The sequence below is a fragment of the Molossus molossus genome, unplaced genomic scaffold, assembly GCF_014108415.1.
Source record: "Molossus molossus isolate mMolMol1 unplaced genomic scaffold, mMolMol1.p scaffold_m16_p_20, whole genome shotgun sequence".
Lineage (NCBI taxonomy): Eukaryota > Metazoa > Chordata > Mammalia > Chiroptera > Molossidae > Molossus > Molossus molossus.
In genome coordinates this window covers 13,720,977-13,741,418 of record NW_023425356.1, presented here as the reverse complement: position 1 = coordinate 13,741,418, position 20,442 = coordinate 13,720,977, and the positions used below count along the sequence as shown (strand labels likewise).

The window sequence follows — 20,442 nt, the reverse complement described above, 5'->3', positions numbered from 1 at the left end:
TTTACAGAGAAGAGTAACCGAGCAAAGAAAGGTTTATCCACTTTCCAAGGGAGGAAAGAGGCTGAGATCTATAGAGCTAATGGCCCTATCTCCGTGAGGGACTGAGGTTTTTAAGGCCTGTTTAAAGCTTAAGGTGGAGACTCCGGGACAAAGCTGGCAGCTACCTCTGACTTGCCTGATAAAGTTAGACTAAAGTAGGGGTTCTGGGGCAGAGATGTCATCAGTGGGGTCCAGATATACAGTATGCTCTGTTCCTCAGGCAGGATGTGGCCATATCTAAAATAGACTTAGAGTTGGGTGGAGTGAGTGGTGGAAACTTACTGTGGGTTAAGTAAAAGGTCTGTGGTCTTAGATGGGTCATAGGTCAGGGTCTGTCATTAATGACTGCATACTTATATTTTATTTTATTTTTTTTATCCTTACCTGAGGACAGTTTTTGATATTTTGTTCAGATAGAGTGGGAGGGAGAGAGAGAGAGAGAGAGAGAGAGAGAGAAACTTCGACGTGAAAGGGACACATCGAGTGGTTGCCACCCACATGACCCAGCCAGGGCCAGGGACAAACTGCAACAGAGGTACGTGCCCTTAGTGGGAACCAAATCTGGGTCTCTCCAGACCACAGGGCAATGCTCTAACTGCTGAGCCAAACTGGCCAGGGCGTGACTGCATACTTTTAAAAAGTTTTAAGCACCCTGGCCAGTTTGGCTCAGCAATTAGAGCATCGGCCTGTGAACCAGAGAGTCCCGGGTTCGGTTCCTGCTAAGGGCACATACCTTGGTTGCTGTTTGTCCTTGGCCCCAGTTGGGGTTTTGTGGGTGGCAACCACTCAGTGTGCCTCTTTCACATCGATGTTTCTCTCTCTCTTCCTCCATCCCAATCTATCAGAAGATAAGTGCAAAAATATCCTTGGGTGAGGATAAAAAAAAAAGTTTTAAGTCACAAGATACATACAGGTATCTAAAAATACGGTATAAAGAGTAACCAAAATATTTTTTTAAATCTGGATTTTTTGGGGGGGGTGTGTGTTTTAAGCTAAATACTTGATAAATGGAACTGTTAGGTATTTCTTTTAGTTTCATGGGGGAAAAAATTGCTGGAACACTAAATGACATCATGATCCAAGAAGGTTTAGGAACCTCTTGTCTATAGTTTATCCATTCTTTTATTAATAGTAATTTGAATTGTTTTTAGTTTGGAGTAATATGAAAAATAAGGTATTCCTTCGGATCTCCTGGGATACATGTACACGAGTTACTCTAGGATATGTATTTTGGATAGGAATTTTTTGAGTATATTTATTTATTTTTAAATATTTTTTCATTATTGATTTTTGAAGAAAGAGGAAGGGAGAGTGAGCGAGAGATAGAAACATTGATGAGAGAGAATATTGATTGGCCACCTCCTGTATGTCCTCCACGGAGGATTGGGCCCACAATCTGGACATGTGCCCTGACCGGGAATTGAATTGGCAACTTCTTGGTGCATGGGTTGACACTCAACCACTGAGCCACAGTGGCCGGACTGGGTCTATTTACTTTTTAACTATAAGTTCAGATTTTTTGTGGTACAGGTTTTTTATTATGTCAGGTTGGCAAAGTTACGATTTTTTATAAACTTGTTTATCTAAATTTTTAAATTTCTTGTTACGGGTTTCATTAATATCTTTCTAATGTCTTCAGATATGTAGTGTTGGTGACCTCTTTGTAATCCCTGATATTAACCATTTGTGCCTTCTCTATTTTTCTTGCTCAATCTTTTCACAGATGTGTTAATATTAGTTTTTTCAAAGAACCAGCTTTTGGCTTGTTCATGTCTAAGTTGTATATTTTTTCCACATTATTTTCTATATTCATCTTAATTCCTTCCTTTTATGTTATTTGGGTTTATTTATGTTTCTCTTTTTTACCTTCCTGAGATGAATGCTTGGCTTCCTAAATGTTATCCCTTTTTTCTAATAAATGGTTATTTCCTCTTAAGTATTACCTTAGCATTATATCAGATATTAATGTAAAGTATTTTAATACTAGTTCAATTCAAAATATTTTCTAATTTCCACTGTAATTTCCTCTTTGAATAATGGATTGGTTAAAGAGTGCAGTTGGTTCTTGAACAACATTGGGCTTAGGAGCACCAACCCTCCCCCCTCAGCACACACACAATTGAAAATTTGTTTATAACTTTCAACTACCCCAAAACTTTAACTATAGTCATTCCTTGGTGTCCACGGGGGTTTTGTTCCAGGATACCTTGTGGATACCAAAGTCTGCAGATGCTCAAGGACCTTACATAAAATGGTGTAGAACAATGCGTACAGTCAACCCTCCACATCCCTGGAGTCTCAACTGAGTAATGAAAATACTGATTTTTAAAAAAAATTAGTATTTTTATTTTTAGAGAAAGAAGGATGGAGAGAGAGAAACATCGATTGACTGCCTCCTGCACACCCCCTGCTGGGGATTGAACCTGCAACCTAGGCATGTTCCCTGACTGGTAATGGAACCAGGACCTCTCAGTCCATGGGATGACGCTCGGTCCACTGTGTCATACTGGCTGGGCTAAAAATATTGTTTTTAATCTGCTGTTGGTTAAATCCATAGATGCAAAACCCAGGGTTATGAGGGCCAACTGTATATTTATTGAAAAAAATCTGTGTATAAGTGGACTGTGCAGTTCAAACACATGTTTTCAAGGGCCAGCTAGCTGTAGGTTTTTTTTTTTAACCTTGAAACATGGAAAACATTTTTTTTTTAAATGGACTTTTAATCTATTTGCATTGTTAGAGAATGTGGCTTGTATGATTACATTCCTTTGAAATTGTTAATACTTGCTTTACTAACAAGTTTTAGTGAATTTTGTTTTGTCTAAAAATACCTTTATTTTGCTCTCATTTTTGAAATATATTTATACTGTGTAGCATTTTATGTATAGGTTATCAATTGTTTTTTTGTTGTCAGCACATTGATTATGTAAGCATATTGCCTTTTTGCTCCTAAAGAGGTCAGCAAACTTTCTACTTGTTATTTTTTTGAAGTTGGCTGTCTTTGTTTTCTGACTGCTTTTTAAGGTTCCTCTTTTGGTTTGATTTTCTCAATCTTTGGATTGTGTCTTTTAATCAGTAATCTCTCCAAATATTACACCTGTTGCATTCTTGTCTCTCCTTCTGGAACTTAGGTGTGTGTGTTAGATCTCCTTACACCTATAATTCATTCTCTATGTCTTTTGCCTTACGTATTTTCCCCATATTTTTAGCTCAAAATACAAAACAGAGAAGCATTTACTTCTGAACAATATCAGTTCATGAATATTCTCTTTAACCATGTGAAATTTCCATTAAAACCTATTGTTGCATAAGTTTTATTGTTGTTAAATCTGCCAGCCACACTCCTACCTTTAAAACACTTCCATTTTGAGATATGAAATTATAGATTCACAGGGAGTTGACAAGAAAAGTTAGAGGTTCTTTGGATTTTTTTACCTACTTTTAAAAATAGTTACCTGAATATTTGCCAGCTTGTGTTTCATTCTTTAAATATAGTAAGCATAGATATTTGCTTCTGTTGTGGTTTTTTTCTTCTTTTTCAGTTACCTTTTTTTGCTCAAGGTGCCATGTTTACCTATATATGGCTATTTTAAAGTAGAAACTTTGCTTTTTCCATGAAAATATATTTATGCAAAATTTTTGTTCAGAACTATGTTGCTTTCCTCAGTAAGTAATTGAATTTCCTTTTGCCAGTGCATAGTAGCACTACCAGATTGGGACCATTAAATTTCCAGAATGGAGTTATTCTTTGACCACCAGATGATGTGCACTTTGTCTAAAAATCCACATGTGGGGTTTTTTTTGTGGCTGCTACTTCTAAGGGTTCTTCCCTCCTCTCTTCCACTTTCCTTAAGTCCCTTGGAAGTGGTGGAGGAGCAGTTTATTCTTATTACATCTTTACATTGAGTTCATAGGTCTTTTAGATATCTGCCTTACGGTGACACAGTAGTGAACACATTTATCCCCTAAAACTTTGCTGTCATATTGGAAAGATATTATTGCTAGCTAACTAATTCTAAGCCTATGGCTTTCAACCTTCAGTACTTTAAAGATGTTGCTCAGTTCTCTTATCTTCATTCCTCTGTACATAATGTATCTTTTTCCATAAAGCGACTTTTAAGAGTTTTTTCTTTATTACTGGCTTTAAGCAGTTTGGAAATAATGTACTTTAATGTAATTTTCTTAATCTTTTTTGTGGTTGGAGGATATTGACCTTAGATCTGTTGGCTTATGGTTTATATCAAATATGGAAAATCTTAATTATAATTTCTTCCAAATATTTTTTTTGTTCCCTATCCCTGCCCCTTTGGAGATGCCAGTTATACATATATATGTGTTGTTATAGGTGTCCCAAAACTTATTGTTTCACTGTTATTCCTTCCTCTTCCCCATTTTTTCTTTAATTTTGGATGGCAGGTTATATGCTACAGAAGAAAAAATAAGTGAATTTTAAGACAGCAGTGGAAAGCAACAGCCTGCTCTAGTGAAGTCTTATGTAAATGAAATACCAGCTAATGTTACTGTGTGCCCTTTGAGATTTCAAGTTGGCTTTTGTTCTTTGTTCTATTTATGTGAGAATCCTAATGTCTTTCCCAAGCTTTCTTGCAATTTCCACCCCTTTAGGTTCTCATCGCGGTTGCTTTGTTTTTATTTTTTTTATCCTCACCCAAGGAAATTTTTCCATTTTTTGTTCAGGTAGAGTGGGAGGGAGAGAGAGGAACAGAGAGAGAGAGAGAGAGAGAGAAACATCGATGTGAAAGGGACACATCGAGTGGCTGCCACCCGCACAACCAACCAGGGCCGGGGACAAACTGCAACCGAGGTACATGCCCTTAGCGGGAACTGAACCCGGGTCTCTCAGGACCACAGGCCGACGCTCTAACCGCAGAGCCAAACCGGACAGGGCTCATCGCGGTTGGTTTGAGTTCCTACTCTCCTCCTCTCTTCCTGAACTGTTATGGATGTTATCATCTTCGCTTCATATAGATCCTTAAATAAAGAACAAACCTCATTTAAAATTCTCATACTCTTTATGTGCATAGTAGGCTTTTTGTTGTTGAAGGATTGAAGTTTTATATTCTAACAATGGAAATCATTTAAAGTAACTGCTAAAATTGTCCAACTGGTGTGGCTCAGTGGATTGAAGTTCGTCCCATGGACTGAGAGGTCCCAGTGCGATTCCTGGTCAGAGCACATGCCTGAGTTATGGACTTGATCCCCAGTAGAGGGGGTACAGGAGGCAACCAAATGATGTTTCTTTCTCACATCAATGTTTCTGTCTCTCTAAAAAATCAATAAAAACATATTTAAATAAAAAAAAAAGTTACTGCTAAAACTAGCAGTGATAACTAGCATTAAGCCCCCGTTTTGCTTTTTGTAACAAAGTACTCTGCTTACCAAGTGCTTTGTGTGTTTTGCTCAATTTAATTCTTGGAACAGTCCCATAAGATAAATAAGATTTTTCATATTAATCTGAAGAACTGAGACATGGAATAGTTGTCCAAATCATCCAACTAGTACTGTGAAGATAGTAATATACCTAGTAAGAGTAATCATTAAGTTTTTCTAAAGATTAAATGAGAGACCATGTAAGATACTTAGCACAGTGCCTAGAAATACAATAAGGTCTCAAAACAGGCTAGCTATTGCTAGCTATAGATTGATAAATCTTTTTAATCCTCACTTAAGGATATTTTTCCATTGATTTTTTTTTTTTAAAGATTTGTAGGAAGGGAAGGAGAGAGAGAGAGAAACATTGATGTAAGAGAGACACATGGATTAGTTGCCTCCTGCATGACCCCAACCGGGGCCGGGAATCAAACCCACAACTCTCTGGTCTGAGGGCCAATGCTCTAACCGCTGAGCCAGACCAACCAGAGCTAGATTGATAAATCTTTAGATAAAATATGATGGTTGTAATTCTTTTCAAAGTAATCTTGAGGATAGAGTTGGGTGGGTGTTTTGACAAAATTGGATATAAATGAATACTTTAAAAAATACATATTTTAATTGATTTTTAGAGAGATGGGGGGAGAGAGATAGAAACATCAGTGAGAGAGACACATTGATTGGCTGCCTCCTACACATTCCCCACTAGGGATCGAGCCTGCAACTCAGGCATATGCCCTGACTGAGAATTGAACTAGCGACCTCTTGATCCATGGGTCAATGCTTAACCACTGAGCCACACCAGCTGGGCAATGAATACTTTTGGAAAGTGGATGAAAGTTTCAGTAGAATTGAACCCCTGATGTATATTTGAAATGTTAAGTTTTTCAATGGAATAAATGGATTAAAAGAAATTGAGTCAGAATTACTACTTTATTTTAGATACTCAGTTTGCATACAAACTAAGATGACGTATTTTTCTAGAAGTGCCAGAGTAATATCTTATCAATTGTTATACACACTAACACTAACAATAATACTGTAATTACTTGACAGGTAGAGTAGCATCTCTGTGTAGTTTAGGACCTACTAACACGTTAAAAAAAAATTTTTTTTTCTTTATTGATTTTAGAGAGAGAGGAAGTGAGAGAGAGAAACATTGATGAGAGGGAACATTGATTGGCTGCCTCCTGCATGCCCCACACTGGGCATTCGACCTATAACCTGGGCATGTGCCCTGACCGGGAATTGAACTGGCAACCTCTTGGTGCATGGGTCGATGCTCAACCACTGAGCCACACTGGCTGGGCTCTAGCAACTTTTTTTTTTTATCCACACCTGAGGACACTTTTTTGCATTTCAGATAGAGCGGGACGGAGAGAGGGAGGAAGAGAGAGAGAAACATCGATGTGAGAGAGACACATCTAGCAGCTGCCACCCACACGACCCCAATCGGGGCCGGGGACAAACTGCAACTGAGGTACATGCCCTTAGTGGAAACCAAACCCGGGACTCTCTGGGTCTGCGGGCTAACGCTCTAATCGCTGAGCCAATCTACCGCTGAGCCAATCTGGCCAGGGTGCTAGTAACATTTTTTTTTTTATCCTCACCCGAGGACATTTTTCGATAATATGTTCAGATAGAGTGGGAGGGAGGGAGGGAGGGAGGGAGGGAGAGAGAGAGAGAGAGAGAGAGAGAGAGAGAGAGAGAGAGAGAGAAACATCGACGTGAAAGGGACACATTAAGTGTCTGCCACCCACACGACCCAACCAGGGCCGGGACAAACTACAATCGAGGTACGTGCCCTTAGCGGGAACCGAACCCTGGTCTCTCTAGACCGCAGGACAATGCTCTAACCACTGAGCAAAACTGGCCAGAGTGCTAGTAACATTTTTAATGCGCATTCAAAAGTTATAGTTTGAAGTTATTAGCTAAGTGATTCGCAACCTTTTAAAAAAATAATCCTTTTGTTCATACATTTTTTACTTATGAGAGAACCTTGTTTTCAACAACATTTTAGCAAACTGCATTAAATAATATATTTTCTAGTAAGAAAAAACATATAAGCATGACGATTTGTTCAAAACCTGAATGACCAGTGGTATATTTATTATACTGAGTTTTTATAATTCTAGCCAAAAGCACAGAAAGTCTTACTTAGCCTGTCCCAACTAAATCATGGGCCTATATAACTTTTACCCAGATACTTTGAAATACTACTAAAAATAGCTCATTGTGACTAAAAAGCTTATGTTAAAATTACTGCTTTATATGCAAGATTTAAGAAAATCAAAGAAATTGCTTTCATATATTTACATATTAATCAAACTTATGCTTAATCCATTTACTGGTTGTTATTTCTCCTTATTTCTGAAGTATTTCAATTATGATTAGTTAAAAAAGAAAATGCAGTGTTAGTTCATTCTGTTTGCTAAGAAAATTAGAAGTAGTCTGTAGCTAGAACTACTTTCATACTGCTTTTTTGTTTTTCAAGTTCCATTTAGTATTTTTCTTCTAATAATACAATTGAAATTTATTCAAGTGAACAGAGAAATACTTGATTATCACTTTTCAGTCAATATCTTGATGGTTCACTATTATTTATTAACTGAATCCAACTTCAGCAAAATGGGTCTTTAGCATCTGGTTCTAAAGACCCATTTTGCCGGGTCTCAGAACTTTGCCTTCTTTTCCTAAGACTTGAAAATAACAAACGGCTTCAGAATTATGTGCTTTTATCCATTCATTTTTTTTTTTTTCTCGGTGAAAGCTCTTAGCCTTTCTTCCAAATTTACCTAGAAAACTCTTACTCACTTTTCTTTTTGTTGTTGTTAATTCTCACCTGAGGATATTTTTCCATTGATTTTTTTAGGTAGAGTGGAAGAGAGGAGGGAGGAACGGGGGCGAGGGGGAGAGAGAAACATGAATGTGAGAGAGACACATCGATTGGTTGCTTCCCGCACAACCCTGACTGGGGCCAGGTATCAAACCTACAACCCAGGTTCGTACCCTTGATCCTTCGGTGCTCGGGCCAACACTCTTAATTGCTGAGCCAAGTCAACCAGGGCTCTTACTCACTTTTAATATCCAACTCAACTGTAAATTCCTGTGTAATGGGAGGACACAACATGTCCTTTTACCTAGGTATATCATAATGTGATTCCTTGCTACTTGTTCACATGAATGCAACAAAGATATTTCTAGATAGAGGCTTCTAAAACATTGATTTTGATGTGAGAAGAGAAATAAATTTGTACAAGTATAAATTTTATACATTAAATTTTTGTGAATTATGATTTTAGAATGTTGACCTTTTCACCAAATGCCTTCCTTTTTGCTCACATAGTCAAACTGCATCAAAAGATCTTTCTTTCTGCCCTGGCCGGTTTGGCTCAGCAGTTAGAGCATCGGCCTGTGGTCCAGAGAGACTCAGGTTCAGTTCCTGCTAAGGGCATGTACCTCAGTTGCAGTTTGTCCCCAGCCCCGGTTGGGGTTGTGCAGGAGGCAGCCACTGGATGTGTCCCTTTCACGTCGATGTTTCTCTCTCTCTCTCTCTCTCTCTCTCTCTCTCTCTCTCTCTCTCTCTCTCTCTCCCTCTCTCCCTCCCTCTCTCCCTCTCTCCCTCTCTCTCTTCCTCCCTCCCTCCCTCCCTCTCTATCTGAACAAAAATGGAAAAAATGTCCTCGGATGAGGATTAAAAAAAAAAAATGTTAAAAAAGATCTTTCTTTCTCACAGTGTAAAGCTTATTAAGTCAAAGGTGTTAGCATGATAATTTCATATTCCTACTTTTTTGTTGTTGCTGTTATTCCTCACCCAAAGTTATCTTTCCATTGATTTTTAGAGTGAAGGGGGGGGGGGAGAAACAGATGTGAGAGAGACACATCAATTGGTTACCTCCCAAATGACCCTGACCAATGGCTGGGGATCAAACCACAACCCAGGTATGTGCCCAAGACTCTTTGGTCCAAGGGCAGACACTCGATAACTGCTGAGCCACACCGGCCAGTGCTGTACAGATTTAACAAAGTAAAATTTTATTTTGGGCATAGAGAAATTTTGGTAAATGGAATAAATCAAATGTTCTTCAGTGGAGAAACAGTGTCTTGGTTACATACCTAATATTAGAATCTCTTATTTTTTAATCCTCATGTGAGGATATTTTCTCATTTATCTTCAGATAGAGTGGGAGGGAGGGAGAAAGAGAGAGAGAGAGAGAAAAATATTGTGAGTGAGCCACAGTCAATTGGTTGCCACCCACACGACCCCAACCAGGGCGGAATCGAACTCAGGACTCGTTGGTCTATGGGCTGATGCTCTAACCACTGCTGAATCTCTTTTTAAAGCCTTTTAAATAAAAGTATCCACCTGCTTTTGTGCTGATTAATTAATATCTGATACAAGTTATAATGTGCTAGACTTTACATTATAAATGGGTTTTTTTGCTTTAAAAATATTCTTAAAAAATCGTAAAATGGGCCCTGGCCGGTTTGGTTCAGCGGTTAGAGCGTCGGCCTGCGGTCCTGAGAGACCCGGGTTCGGTTCCCGCTAGGGGCACATACCTCGGTTGCAGTTTGTCCCCGGCCCTGGTCGGTTGTGCGGGTGGCAGCTACTCGATGTGTCCCTTCACGTCGATGTTTCTCTCTCTCTCTCTGTTCCTCTCTCTCCCTCCCACTCTACCTGAACAAAAAAAACAAAAACAAAAAAAAACATCGTAAAATGGTTAATTTTTAATATATATTTTACTACAGTAAAACATTCTTACTGCACAAAATGAAAACTTCACTTGCCAGATGTTCTCTGTTACACTGGTTCCCTATTGCTGTACACTTTGCCTTTCTACTGCTTTCCATTTTTCCTTTATCTCTTGAACCCCACCACTGAACAAACTTTTCTTTATATTAACTATATAGCCTTTCCTTCTATATTTACCTTTACCAAGACTTTCACGGAAGACCCAAACATCTAGATGCTCTGCTTAGTTCCTCCCTTTAGTGATTTCAGTATCCACATAGACAATTAGAACTTGGTTATTAGTACCTCGAACTCCTCAGTTCCAGTGACCTTTTATTGACTCAGCCTTAGCTAGGCTTTCAGTTCTTAGTTTATGCTATGGACCTTACTTTAACTCCCAAATCACCAAAGGTGCTGATCTCTCTGACAAAGTCCATTGTTCAAGTTTGTTTGTTTAGCTATATCAACTAGTTCCATACCGTGATATCTGAACCATCTTTTTAGAGTTCTAGCTGGTCTTCCCCTTCTCTCTTCTTTAGATCTATGTTTTATATTTTTGTTTTGATGATTGTCTTGAAATATGTACCTGTTTATTACATCTTGGTTAGAATTCTTCAAGGGTTCTGTTACTGAGAAAATAAAATCCAAAAATTAACATGCGTATACTCAACTCTTCACAGTCTGGTTCTAGATTTTATTGGTTACTGTCCCGTATTCTGAACTTTGCATGATTTTCTTTGGCTAAATTGAAGTATTTGTAATTTCACAGTATGCCTCTGCATCCAGCATAGGATAATACTGTTGTGACTTCTGTGAACCTTTCCTTGGTTTTGAGAAAGGCTAAGGCACCATGTTGTTGTTGCAGACTATATATACTTCTGTTACAGCTGTTATCACAGTGTGCTATTATTTTATATTTGTGCTGACTTATTATAAGCATAAGAATAATAATGGATTTTTTATCCATGTATCCCTAGTGAAGAAACCCCAAATATTTGTTGACTTAATTAACAATTTACACAAAGGAAATAAGACTAGCAAAGAAAATCATTCTACCTTCCTAGTAACCAATGAGCTGTAGCCTTAATTTTCACTATTGTAATATTAGAAAAGCTTAACATATACTACTCATGTTGACAGTTACAATAAAACTGGTGCTAGTCATTTTTAATTGATATAACCCTTTTGGAAAAGTGTGACAATATATAGCATCTAGAACTGAAACATTATTTTAAGTGACTGTAAAGACAAGACAAAGACTATAAAAATCAGATGCAAAATTGCACACACATTATAATTACGCTTGCATTTAAAGACTAGGGGATTATATATTATAGTGGTAACAGTGATTTTTATGATGGAAATATGGGTGATTTTCTTACTTTTGGAAGTATTTTCTATAATGTGGTTATATTTTATGATATAAAATATGTACAACTTATGCTAATATTTGGATTTTTAAAAAATGTAATTCTGAATCAAAATTCTAATGTAAGAGCACTTGAACTGTTTTTAAGTAAATATTTTTTATCTTACAGTGGCTTTTCAGGTTCAGGTCAGATGGGGAGTGATTGGTAGTTAAAAGTTGCTATTGACATAATGTATGTGTGGCCAGCATAGAATGTTGATCATTTAAGTAAGGTTTCAAGATTTACCTATGAAGCAGTTTCAAAATCTTAATAAATCTCCTGTTTCAAATGTAGTTTTTGTTTTGGTTTTAAGGTACCAGTTTTTGGAAGAAGCTTTTCAAAACCAGAAAGGAGCAATTGAGAATCTACTGGCTAAGCTTCTTGAGAAGAAGAATTATGTTCATTTTGCAGCTACTCAGGTGCAGAATAGGTAAGTGTGTTGCCTTAAAACCATAATTTCACTTTAATGATTATTAAATACAGTGGGTCCAGTTTAAAAATTTAAAAATATATATTAATATTAAGCATATTAAAAATATTATTTTGGGGGGGTAAATGGTATGAGTTTGAGTATGGATTATAATATTTGTTAATTAAGTAAAATTTAATTGACCAAAATTTTGAATTTTCTTTTAGATACATCTTTGACTATTTTATAATTAATAAGACTCTAATCTTTGTAAGCCTTAGTAAAACGTGAAAAATGCGCCCTGGCTGGTTTGCTCAGTGGTTAGAGCATTGGCCCGCGGTCCAGAGAGACCCGGGATCGGTTCCTGCTAAGAGTACGTACCTTGGTTGCAGTTTGTCCCCTGCCCCAGTTGGGGTAATGTGTGTGGCAACCAGTCGATGTGTCCCTTTCACATCAATGTTTCTCTCTCTCTCTTCCTCCCTCCCTCCCTCCCTCCCTCCCAGTCTATCTGAACAAAAGTGGAAAAATGTCCTTGGGTGAGGATTTAAAAAAATGTCAAAAATGCAATTAATATATAGGGAGTTGAATTACACATTTAAAAAATAATAATCCTCACCTGAGGATATGTTTTTATTGATTTTTAGAGAAAGGAAGAGGGGGCGGAGAGAGAGAGAGACATTGATGAGAGAGAGAAACATCGATATGTTGCCTCCCGTACATGCCCCAACCAGGGATCAAACCCACAACCTAGGTATATGCCCTGACCAGGAATCAAACCCGCAACCTTTTTGTATACAGCGCTTCAATGAACTAAGCCACCTGGCCAGGGCTGAATTATAAAATTTTAACTAGAGACTGGAAGATACAGGAGAGAAAATATGAAGAATGATGGCCAAATTTATTTTCTCATCTGTAAAGCAAGCATTAAAAACAGTACTCTTAGTAGTAGTATTATAAGATGAATATATAGCACAGTTTCTGACAAATAGTACACTCAAATTTTAACTGTTGCTATTATTTTTATTAACACCATCAGTATTAAAAAATTCTATTTTGATTCATTTCTAAATAAATCAAATTTATTGATAAGGCAAGTGGGAGTAAGTTTCATGAGTGAATAGATTAAGAAAATCAGGGCCTTTAATGTAGGAAGACAAACACTTGGAGATGATATAATTAAAACTTGTATATTGGATTTTTGATTAGGGTTGATAGATGTTTATTCTTCAGATTCACAAATACTAGAACTTTTAGGTACTTTCAGACTATTAAAATTAATTAAAATGGCACTTAGTAAATACTCAAAAATATTAAATAAATTAATTAATTAATGGTACATTATATGTTAGAATATTGGACAGTAAGGTGGTCGAATTTTTATCTTAAGAAGTTGCAGATAATATGTAAATTTACACACACATTAATCTTGGATGGTTAGTTCTTATGGATATGTCAGTGTGTTTTGGATATGCTGATATGTTGTGGATGATATTGGAGATGATAACTGTCTTCTCGTAAATTACAGATAGATGTCTTTTTCAGAGAAAGGATAGTGAGTTGATTCACATGGCAGTCTAATTTTTTGTCTATTATATTTTGTACATCTGTTACTGAATCTATGTAGAGAAGTAGAATAAGAAATTTGTTTTATTTTATATTTTTATTCTCACCCGAGAACATTGTTGCTTTTATGTTCAGATAGAGAGGGAGAGGGAGGAAGAGAGAGAAACATCAATGTGTGAGAGACACATTGACTGGTTGTTACCCACACAACCCCAACCGGGGCCAGGGACAAATTGCAACTGAGGCACATGCCCTTAACGGGAACCGAACCTGGGACTCTCCATTCCATGTGCCAATGCTCTAACCGCTGAGCTAAACCGGCCAGGGCAAGAAATTTATTTTATAAGATTGCAAAGAGTTGGGGAGATTGATGATTTTATCTTCAGAAAGCTTTACAAAAATAGTATTAATGATACCTCTACTTTAAAAAAAAAATTCTCACCAGAGGATACTTTTCCATTAATTTTCAGACAGAGTGGGAGGGGCAGAGAGAGAGAGAAATGTCAATGTGAGAGACACATCGATTGGTTGCTTTCCGCACAACCCCGACCACGGCCGGCACCTAACCACAACAGAGGTACATGCCCTTGACTGGAATCAAATCCCCAACTCTTTGGTCCGTGGGCCGATAACCAGCCAGGCAATGATACCTCTCCTTGTAGGGACATTTTTTGATGACCCATCTCCATTTTTTTAATGTACATTCTTATTTTTTTCTCCTTACAATCGAACATGTAGTAGACATGCTTAAATCCAATGAGAGTCTGACTATGGCTAACTGATTTCAGCATGCTAAAATGATTTCAGTCTTTGGCAAAATCATTTGAGTTCTGTATGTCTTATCATTCATTAGTAATCAATAATTTCATTAAAAAAATTTTTTTTCTTTATTGATTTTAGAGAGAGAGGGGAAGGGAGAGGGAGAGATAGAAATATCGATGAGAGAATATCGACTGGCCCCCTCCTACATGTCCCCCACTGGGGATCGGGACTACAACCTGAGCATGTGTCCTGACCGGGAATTGAAGTGGTGACCTCTTGGTGCATGCGTCAGTGCTTAACCACTGAGCCATAACGGCCAGACAGTAGTCTCATTTTCTTTTTTTTTTTTTGGTACATGCCCTTGCGGGAACCGAACCTGGGAGTCTCTGGTTCACAGGCCGACACTCCAGCCACTGAGCCAAACTGGCCAGGCAATAGTCTCAGTTTTTTAAAAAAAAAGATTTTCACTGTCCTGGCCAGTTTGGCTCAGCAGTTAGAGCGTTGGCCCGTGGACCAGTGAGTTGTGGGTTCTATTCCGGCCTAGGGCATGTACCTTGGTTGCAATTCATCCCTGGCCCTGGTTTGGGTCGTGTGGGAGGCGGCCGCTCCATATGTGTTCCTTTCACGTCGATGTTTCTCTCTTTCTTCCTCTCTCCCCCCCAACTCTATCTGAGTAAAAAAAAAGGAAAAATGTCCTCAGGTGAGGATTAAAAATAAAAAATTTTTTCCACTGACTTTAAGGACAGAACTGAATAAAATTTTTAAGTTAAGCGTGTAAATAAGCACTGATATACAAACAAAGAGGGAAAACCATGTTATTATGGTTAAGTATATTAAAGTTACTCACATATGAATTTGGCTAATGAAGGTCAGTTTTGAGGTTGTAAGTGTAGGTTATAGTTTGTACAGAAAGAAGTAGAGTGGATAAAAGTTGAAGGCTTTTTTCTTATAGTTGTTTAACATATTATTTCTTTATATTGGTGGGATTCTCCCCCCAAATAAAAAAAAAAAATGTTTTCATTGATTTTAGAGAGAGAGGAAAGGGAGGGGAGACATAGATATCAATGTGAGAGAGAAACATCGATTGCCTGCTGTCCAGGGATTGAACCCTGGTTGGGAATTAAACTGGCAACTTTTTGTTGCACGGGAGTGACCTTCAACCAACTGAAGCACGCTATCCAGGGCTCCTCCTTTTTATTTTGTAAGTAGCAAAGTATCAGCTATTTTATGTTTGTAACCAAAACTTTTCTAACCATAATGGGAGCTTACACCTATTTCTAGAACATCTAACAGCTATTTTAAAAGAATGGATTGAAAATGTTTTCTGCTTTAACTGTATACAGTAAGAAAACACTTTGTGAAGATCTATGAAAGGGGTATATTAGAACCCATATAAATGAAAATTAATGATTCTAAACTTAATTCCTATTATTTGAAATGATAATTATTGGCTGCAACATTGTTTTTTTTCCACATTGTTCTTGAAAAGCATTAAGATTAAATAGAACCAGTGTGCCAGATTTGATACTAACCAGCAGTCATTGATGTCATTTGTATATCACATTCATGTCATAGGAACTAAAAAGAGATTACTATCTAGATTAATAAACTGGCTTTTATGAAATTTTTTTTTAATCCTCACCTGAGGATATTTTTCTATTTATCTGCAGATGGAGTGGGAGGGAAATGGAGAAAGGGAGAGAGAAACATTGATGTGAGAGGAACACATCCACTGGTTGCCTCCCGCACAACCCCAACCAGGGCCAGGGACGAACTGCAAGCAAGGTATGTGCCCTTGGGTAGAATCGAACCTGCGACTCATTGGTCTGTGGGCTGACTCTCTACCGCTGAGCCAAACAGGCCAGGGCTATGAATTTTAATTTAAAATGACCGAATATTTAATCAATTCTTTGTTCATATACATAACCTGTTTGGACCAAATTGAGTGGTTAGTTCTGCTGAAACATAAGTAATACATTTTGACAATGGTTTAATTTAAATTACTCGGTTAAGTGCGCATTTGGATGAATTTCTGTAACAGTTGATGATTTAGAGATAATTTGATAACCTAATGATGCATTTCTCTTATTCAGGATAAAAGAAGTAAATGAGACTAACAAACGAGTAGAACAGGAAATAAAAGTGGCCATTTTCACCCTTATCAATGAAATTAATAAGAAAGGAAAATCTCTGTTACAGCAGCTAGAGGTACGGTTCAAAGCCAAAATCAAACAAAACTGCTTCTGTTGCTCTTTAGCTGGTTTTTTTTTGTTTGTTTGTTTTTTTTTTTTTTAATGTTTATTGAAAGCCCTTTTAGTTTGGTTGCAGGATATGGAATTAAACTAAAAAAAAAAAAATTTTTTTTTAATGTTGTTGAAAAATAGACCATTTTTCGAGTTAGTTACTTTGTACCACAATTTAATACCACTGATTTTAGCTGTATTAGCAAAGTGTTGTCTTCATAGGAATGAAAGAATTATTACTAAAATGTGAGGTAAATGATGATAAGGCTGACCGACCCATTGTGCCCCCCATCTTTCATATTCTCAAAATAACTTTTAAAAACATATGAATGTATGCATATCGGGAGTCTGCCTGAGTCATTTTCATTTTTCTCTTTATTTTAAAAATATTCCATAGTTTTGCAAAAAGTGCTGCTCATTTTGAAATTTGTAAACTTTAAACCTACTGTTTTGTTAGGTATTTGTTTTACATACTTGAGATTAATATGTAGATGTAAATTTCTAGATGTGAATCCAGTCTTAAATCAAAGACTCATTTCTATTGACCACAGTTGATTGGTTCTCAAAATGTGCTTTTAAGTAGGCTTAGGTGATATGGGTTTATATTTTCTGTACTGTTGAATAGTAACAATTTAACCGTGTACCTATTCAGTTACTTAACTTCATTACTAGTAACCTCAAATTTTCCATAGATTTTTTTTTGTTTCATTTGTAGAACACTTAGAAATATTAGATATATAATTACATGCAAATGAAAGAAACTATGTCAGCGTAGTGTTACTTCTGAATTTCATCTTTCCATATTGTGAGATTATTTTATTTATTTATTTATTTATTTAATTTTATTTTATTTTTATCCTCACCCGAGGACATTTTTCCATATTTTGTTCAGATAGAGTGGAAGGCAGGGAGAGAGAGACATCGACATGAAAGGGACACATTGAGTGGTTGCCACCCACACAACCCAACCAGGGCCGGGGACAAGCTGCAACCGAAGTACGTGCCCTTAGCGGGAACCGAACCTGGGTCTCTCTGGACCGCAGGCCGACGCTCTAACCGCTGAGCCAAACCAGCCAGGGCCATACTGTGAGATTAAAAGTACTCTAACACATAATGTTAGCAATCTCTCTCCTGTTACACACCCAGCCAGTTGCACTTAACCCTGATAGATTTTTGTTTTCAAAAGGACCATGTCAATAGAACACTGAGCATGCAATGATTTTTTTAACATTTTTAACTCACTGTAAATACATTTTAACTCTAGGTCTAAAATAATGTTTTTAAACCATTTCAAGAACCTTGGAATTAAAAGATGCCTCTTAATGCTAAAATATACATAATCTGCCACACATTCCTAATATGCTGATAATTTAAACAATAGGTGTTTTCTAGTGTAATGTGTTCCAAAACTTTGTAAAATAGAGTTTTTCTAAGTTTTACAAGAGGGATGATTTCGAGGGAGATTGCCAAACTTCTGTCAGTCAAATACTGTTATTCATTGTTTACATTATAAAATGAGTAACTTGTTTCCTTAGGGAAAGGTTGTCCAATAAACCAAATTGAGTCATTTTTTTGTATAAAAGTGTTAAGGACGAAGTAGATAAATTGTTTGGTGTGCTGAATGTCAAAATACGTAGGACATCACCTGTCCTTTCTGGGAGTTTTACTTCCCGGAAAGCAGTTTATTTTTCCTTTGCAGCATTTCCTCCAAATCATTCTTTCCTTCAACCCTCACTCACTTGTTCTTGATGAACTTTTAACTTTTGTCAGATCAAAACTTTCCCTAATTCTACTCTTAGAGCTGTGGAATTCATCTGTCTCATTTTGTCTGAGTATTTAAGAGAAGAGATTTGAACATCAGCTTCATGCCATACCAGTAGGTGGCACTGGTAACAGAAAGTTTTCTTTGGCTTGAAAAGTGTAGTAAGTTAAGATTATATAACATTATTTCAAAAGATCAACTCATTATGCCATAGATACTGTATTATGTATTAGTCCAGCGATTTTCAACCCTTTTCTTCTCATGGCACACGTAAACTAATTACAAGAATTCTGTGGCACACCAAAAAATATATTTTTGCTGATCTGACCAAAAAAAAAAATAGGTATAACTTTGATCCATTCACACCAGGTGGCTTTGTTGTGTTGACTGTTGTTACTTTTTAATTTAACAATCTAAGGGAAAGGAGGTCAGTGTCCCTGACCAAATAATCAGGTATTGTTTTAAAAATTCATGTGGCACACCGGTTGAAAATCGCTGGATGAGCCTAATAGAAAGACACTATCTTTAACAAAGACATTTCATCTTTTGAAGGAAAAAAGAGATACAAGAGACATTAATTTCTCTAGAGAAGTAAGTTTTAGTCCCACTTTTTTTGCATGGCTTTTCTTTTGATCATAGGCTTATTGAATAATGAGGAGCTTGTTAACTTACCCATTTAAACAAAAAGAAATATAGGTATTGTATTCATTTTCAGTAGAAATTATGGCCTGATTTTTTTTCATACAGAATTCTTTGGTGAACCTCTTGTTCTGTTTCAGAATGTTACAAAAGAAAGACAGATGAAGTTAATACAGCAGCAGAATGACATCACAGGCCTTTCCCGGCAGGTGAAGCATGTTATGAACTTTACAAACTGGGCAATTGCTAGTGGAAGCAGCACAGCCCTACTGTACAGCAAGCGACTGGTGAGATACATAGTATCTTTAATTTAACTTTATTATACGTTCAGTGAAATGCACCTGTTTAAAGTGTAGATGTTGAATTTTGGCAGATGTATTCATCACCACATTAAGATACAGATTTTAAAATCTCCATCACTCACAAAAGTTTGCTTGTTCCCCTCTACCCCTGGCCCTAAGCAAATATTAGCCTGATTTCTGTCTTTTCTAGAATTTCATATAAGTGGAATCATACAGTATTGTTTTGAAGATACCTAGTATTGTAATGCGGTTTATCATCAGAAATAGCAGAAATGCAAGTATGTGCATTTGATTGCTAATACACTGATATTGTTTCATTTGAGACTGACACTGTGGGACTACATGAGCTTTTATGTCTTTATCTTATATGTTTTTTCAAGTGATATTTAATTTTAAGACTAATGTGAATTTTTTTTCTTTAAGATTACTTTTCAATTGCGCCATATTTTGAAAGCTCGTTGTGATCCTGTCCCTGCTGCTAATGGAGCAATACGTTTCCATTGTGATCCCACCTTCTGGGCAAAGAATGTAGTCAATTTAGGTGAGAAATAATTAGTTGTATGAATATAATTTGGAACACTGAATTAGGAGGGGGAAGCATCTGAAGCAAATTTTAGATACTGAAAGTTTGGAAACTCACTTAAACTATGTTCATTACATGTTTGAGAATGTTGAGAGTCTCCTGTATAATTTTGAAAAATGTGCATAATTTTTAACATTTCCCCCACATCTTTTAAATTGAATTGACTGTTTCATATTGAAACTTAACAAATGGGTCTTCATTCTGTGGAAGAATTTGTTAGATGCTTAGTAATTTGTATGTATTAATTGTATCAAATTATCCTCTAGAGGAGGATATTCAGGATGCTGATGTGTCTAAAAGTTGTGTCCTGAGGAATGTTTGAAAGATAAGAGTAGCATTTTTCACATGGAAGAGAAATGGACTTTGCTTTTGTTACTCCACAGTATAGACCTAAGGACCATAGGTGAAAGTTACAGAGTCACAGACCAATAGCTCCATTTAAAACAAGGCAAACCCCCCAAAATTTTACCAACATTTAGAGGGGTGTACAGATTTTAAAGTAGTTAAATCCTTACCATTAGAAGCTGTCAAAACAGAAGTGGATGGCCTTCTATAAAAAAGTAATCTTTGTGCATGTTCAGATTTGGCATCAGGCATCAGCAAACTTTTTG

General features: G+C 36.8%; 1 protein-coding gene across 2 annotated transcripts in view; it reads left to right on the top strand.

The window, feature by feature from the left end:
* The window catches only part of TRIM33 (tripartite motif containing 33), a 120,958-nt gene that overhangs the window by 73,668 nt on the left and 26,848 nt on the right, over positions 1–20,442 (top strand). For both annotated transcript variants that reach the window (XM_036272038.1, XM_036272036.1), the window contains exons 5-8: positions 11,882–11,998; positions 16,396–16,510; positions 19,087–19,233; positions 19,672–19,789. In XM_036272038.1, coding sequence (XP_036127931.1) covers positions 11,882–11,998; positions 16,396–16,510; positions 19,087–19,233; positions 19,672–19,789 — 497 coding nt within the window. The remainder of the gene's footprint in view (positions 1–11,881; positions 11,999–16,395; positions 16,511–19,086; positions 19,234–19,671; positions 19,790–20,442) is intronic.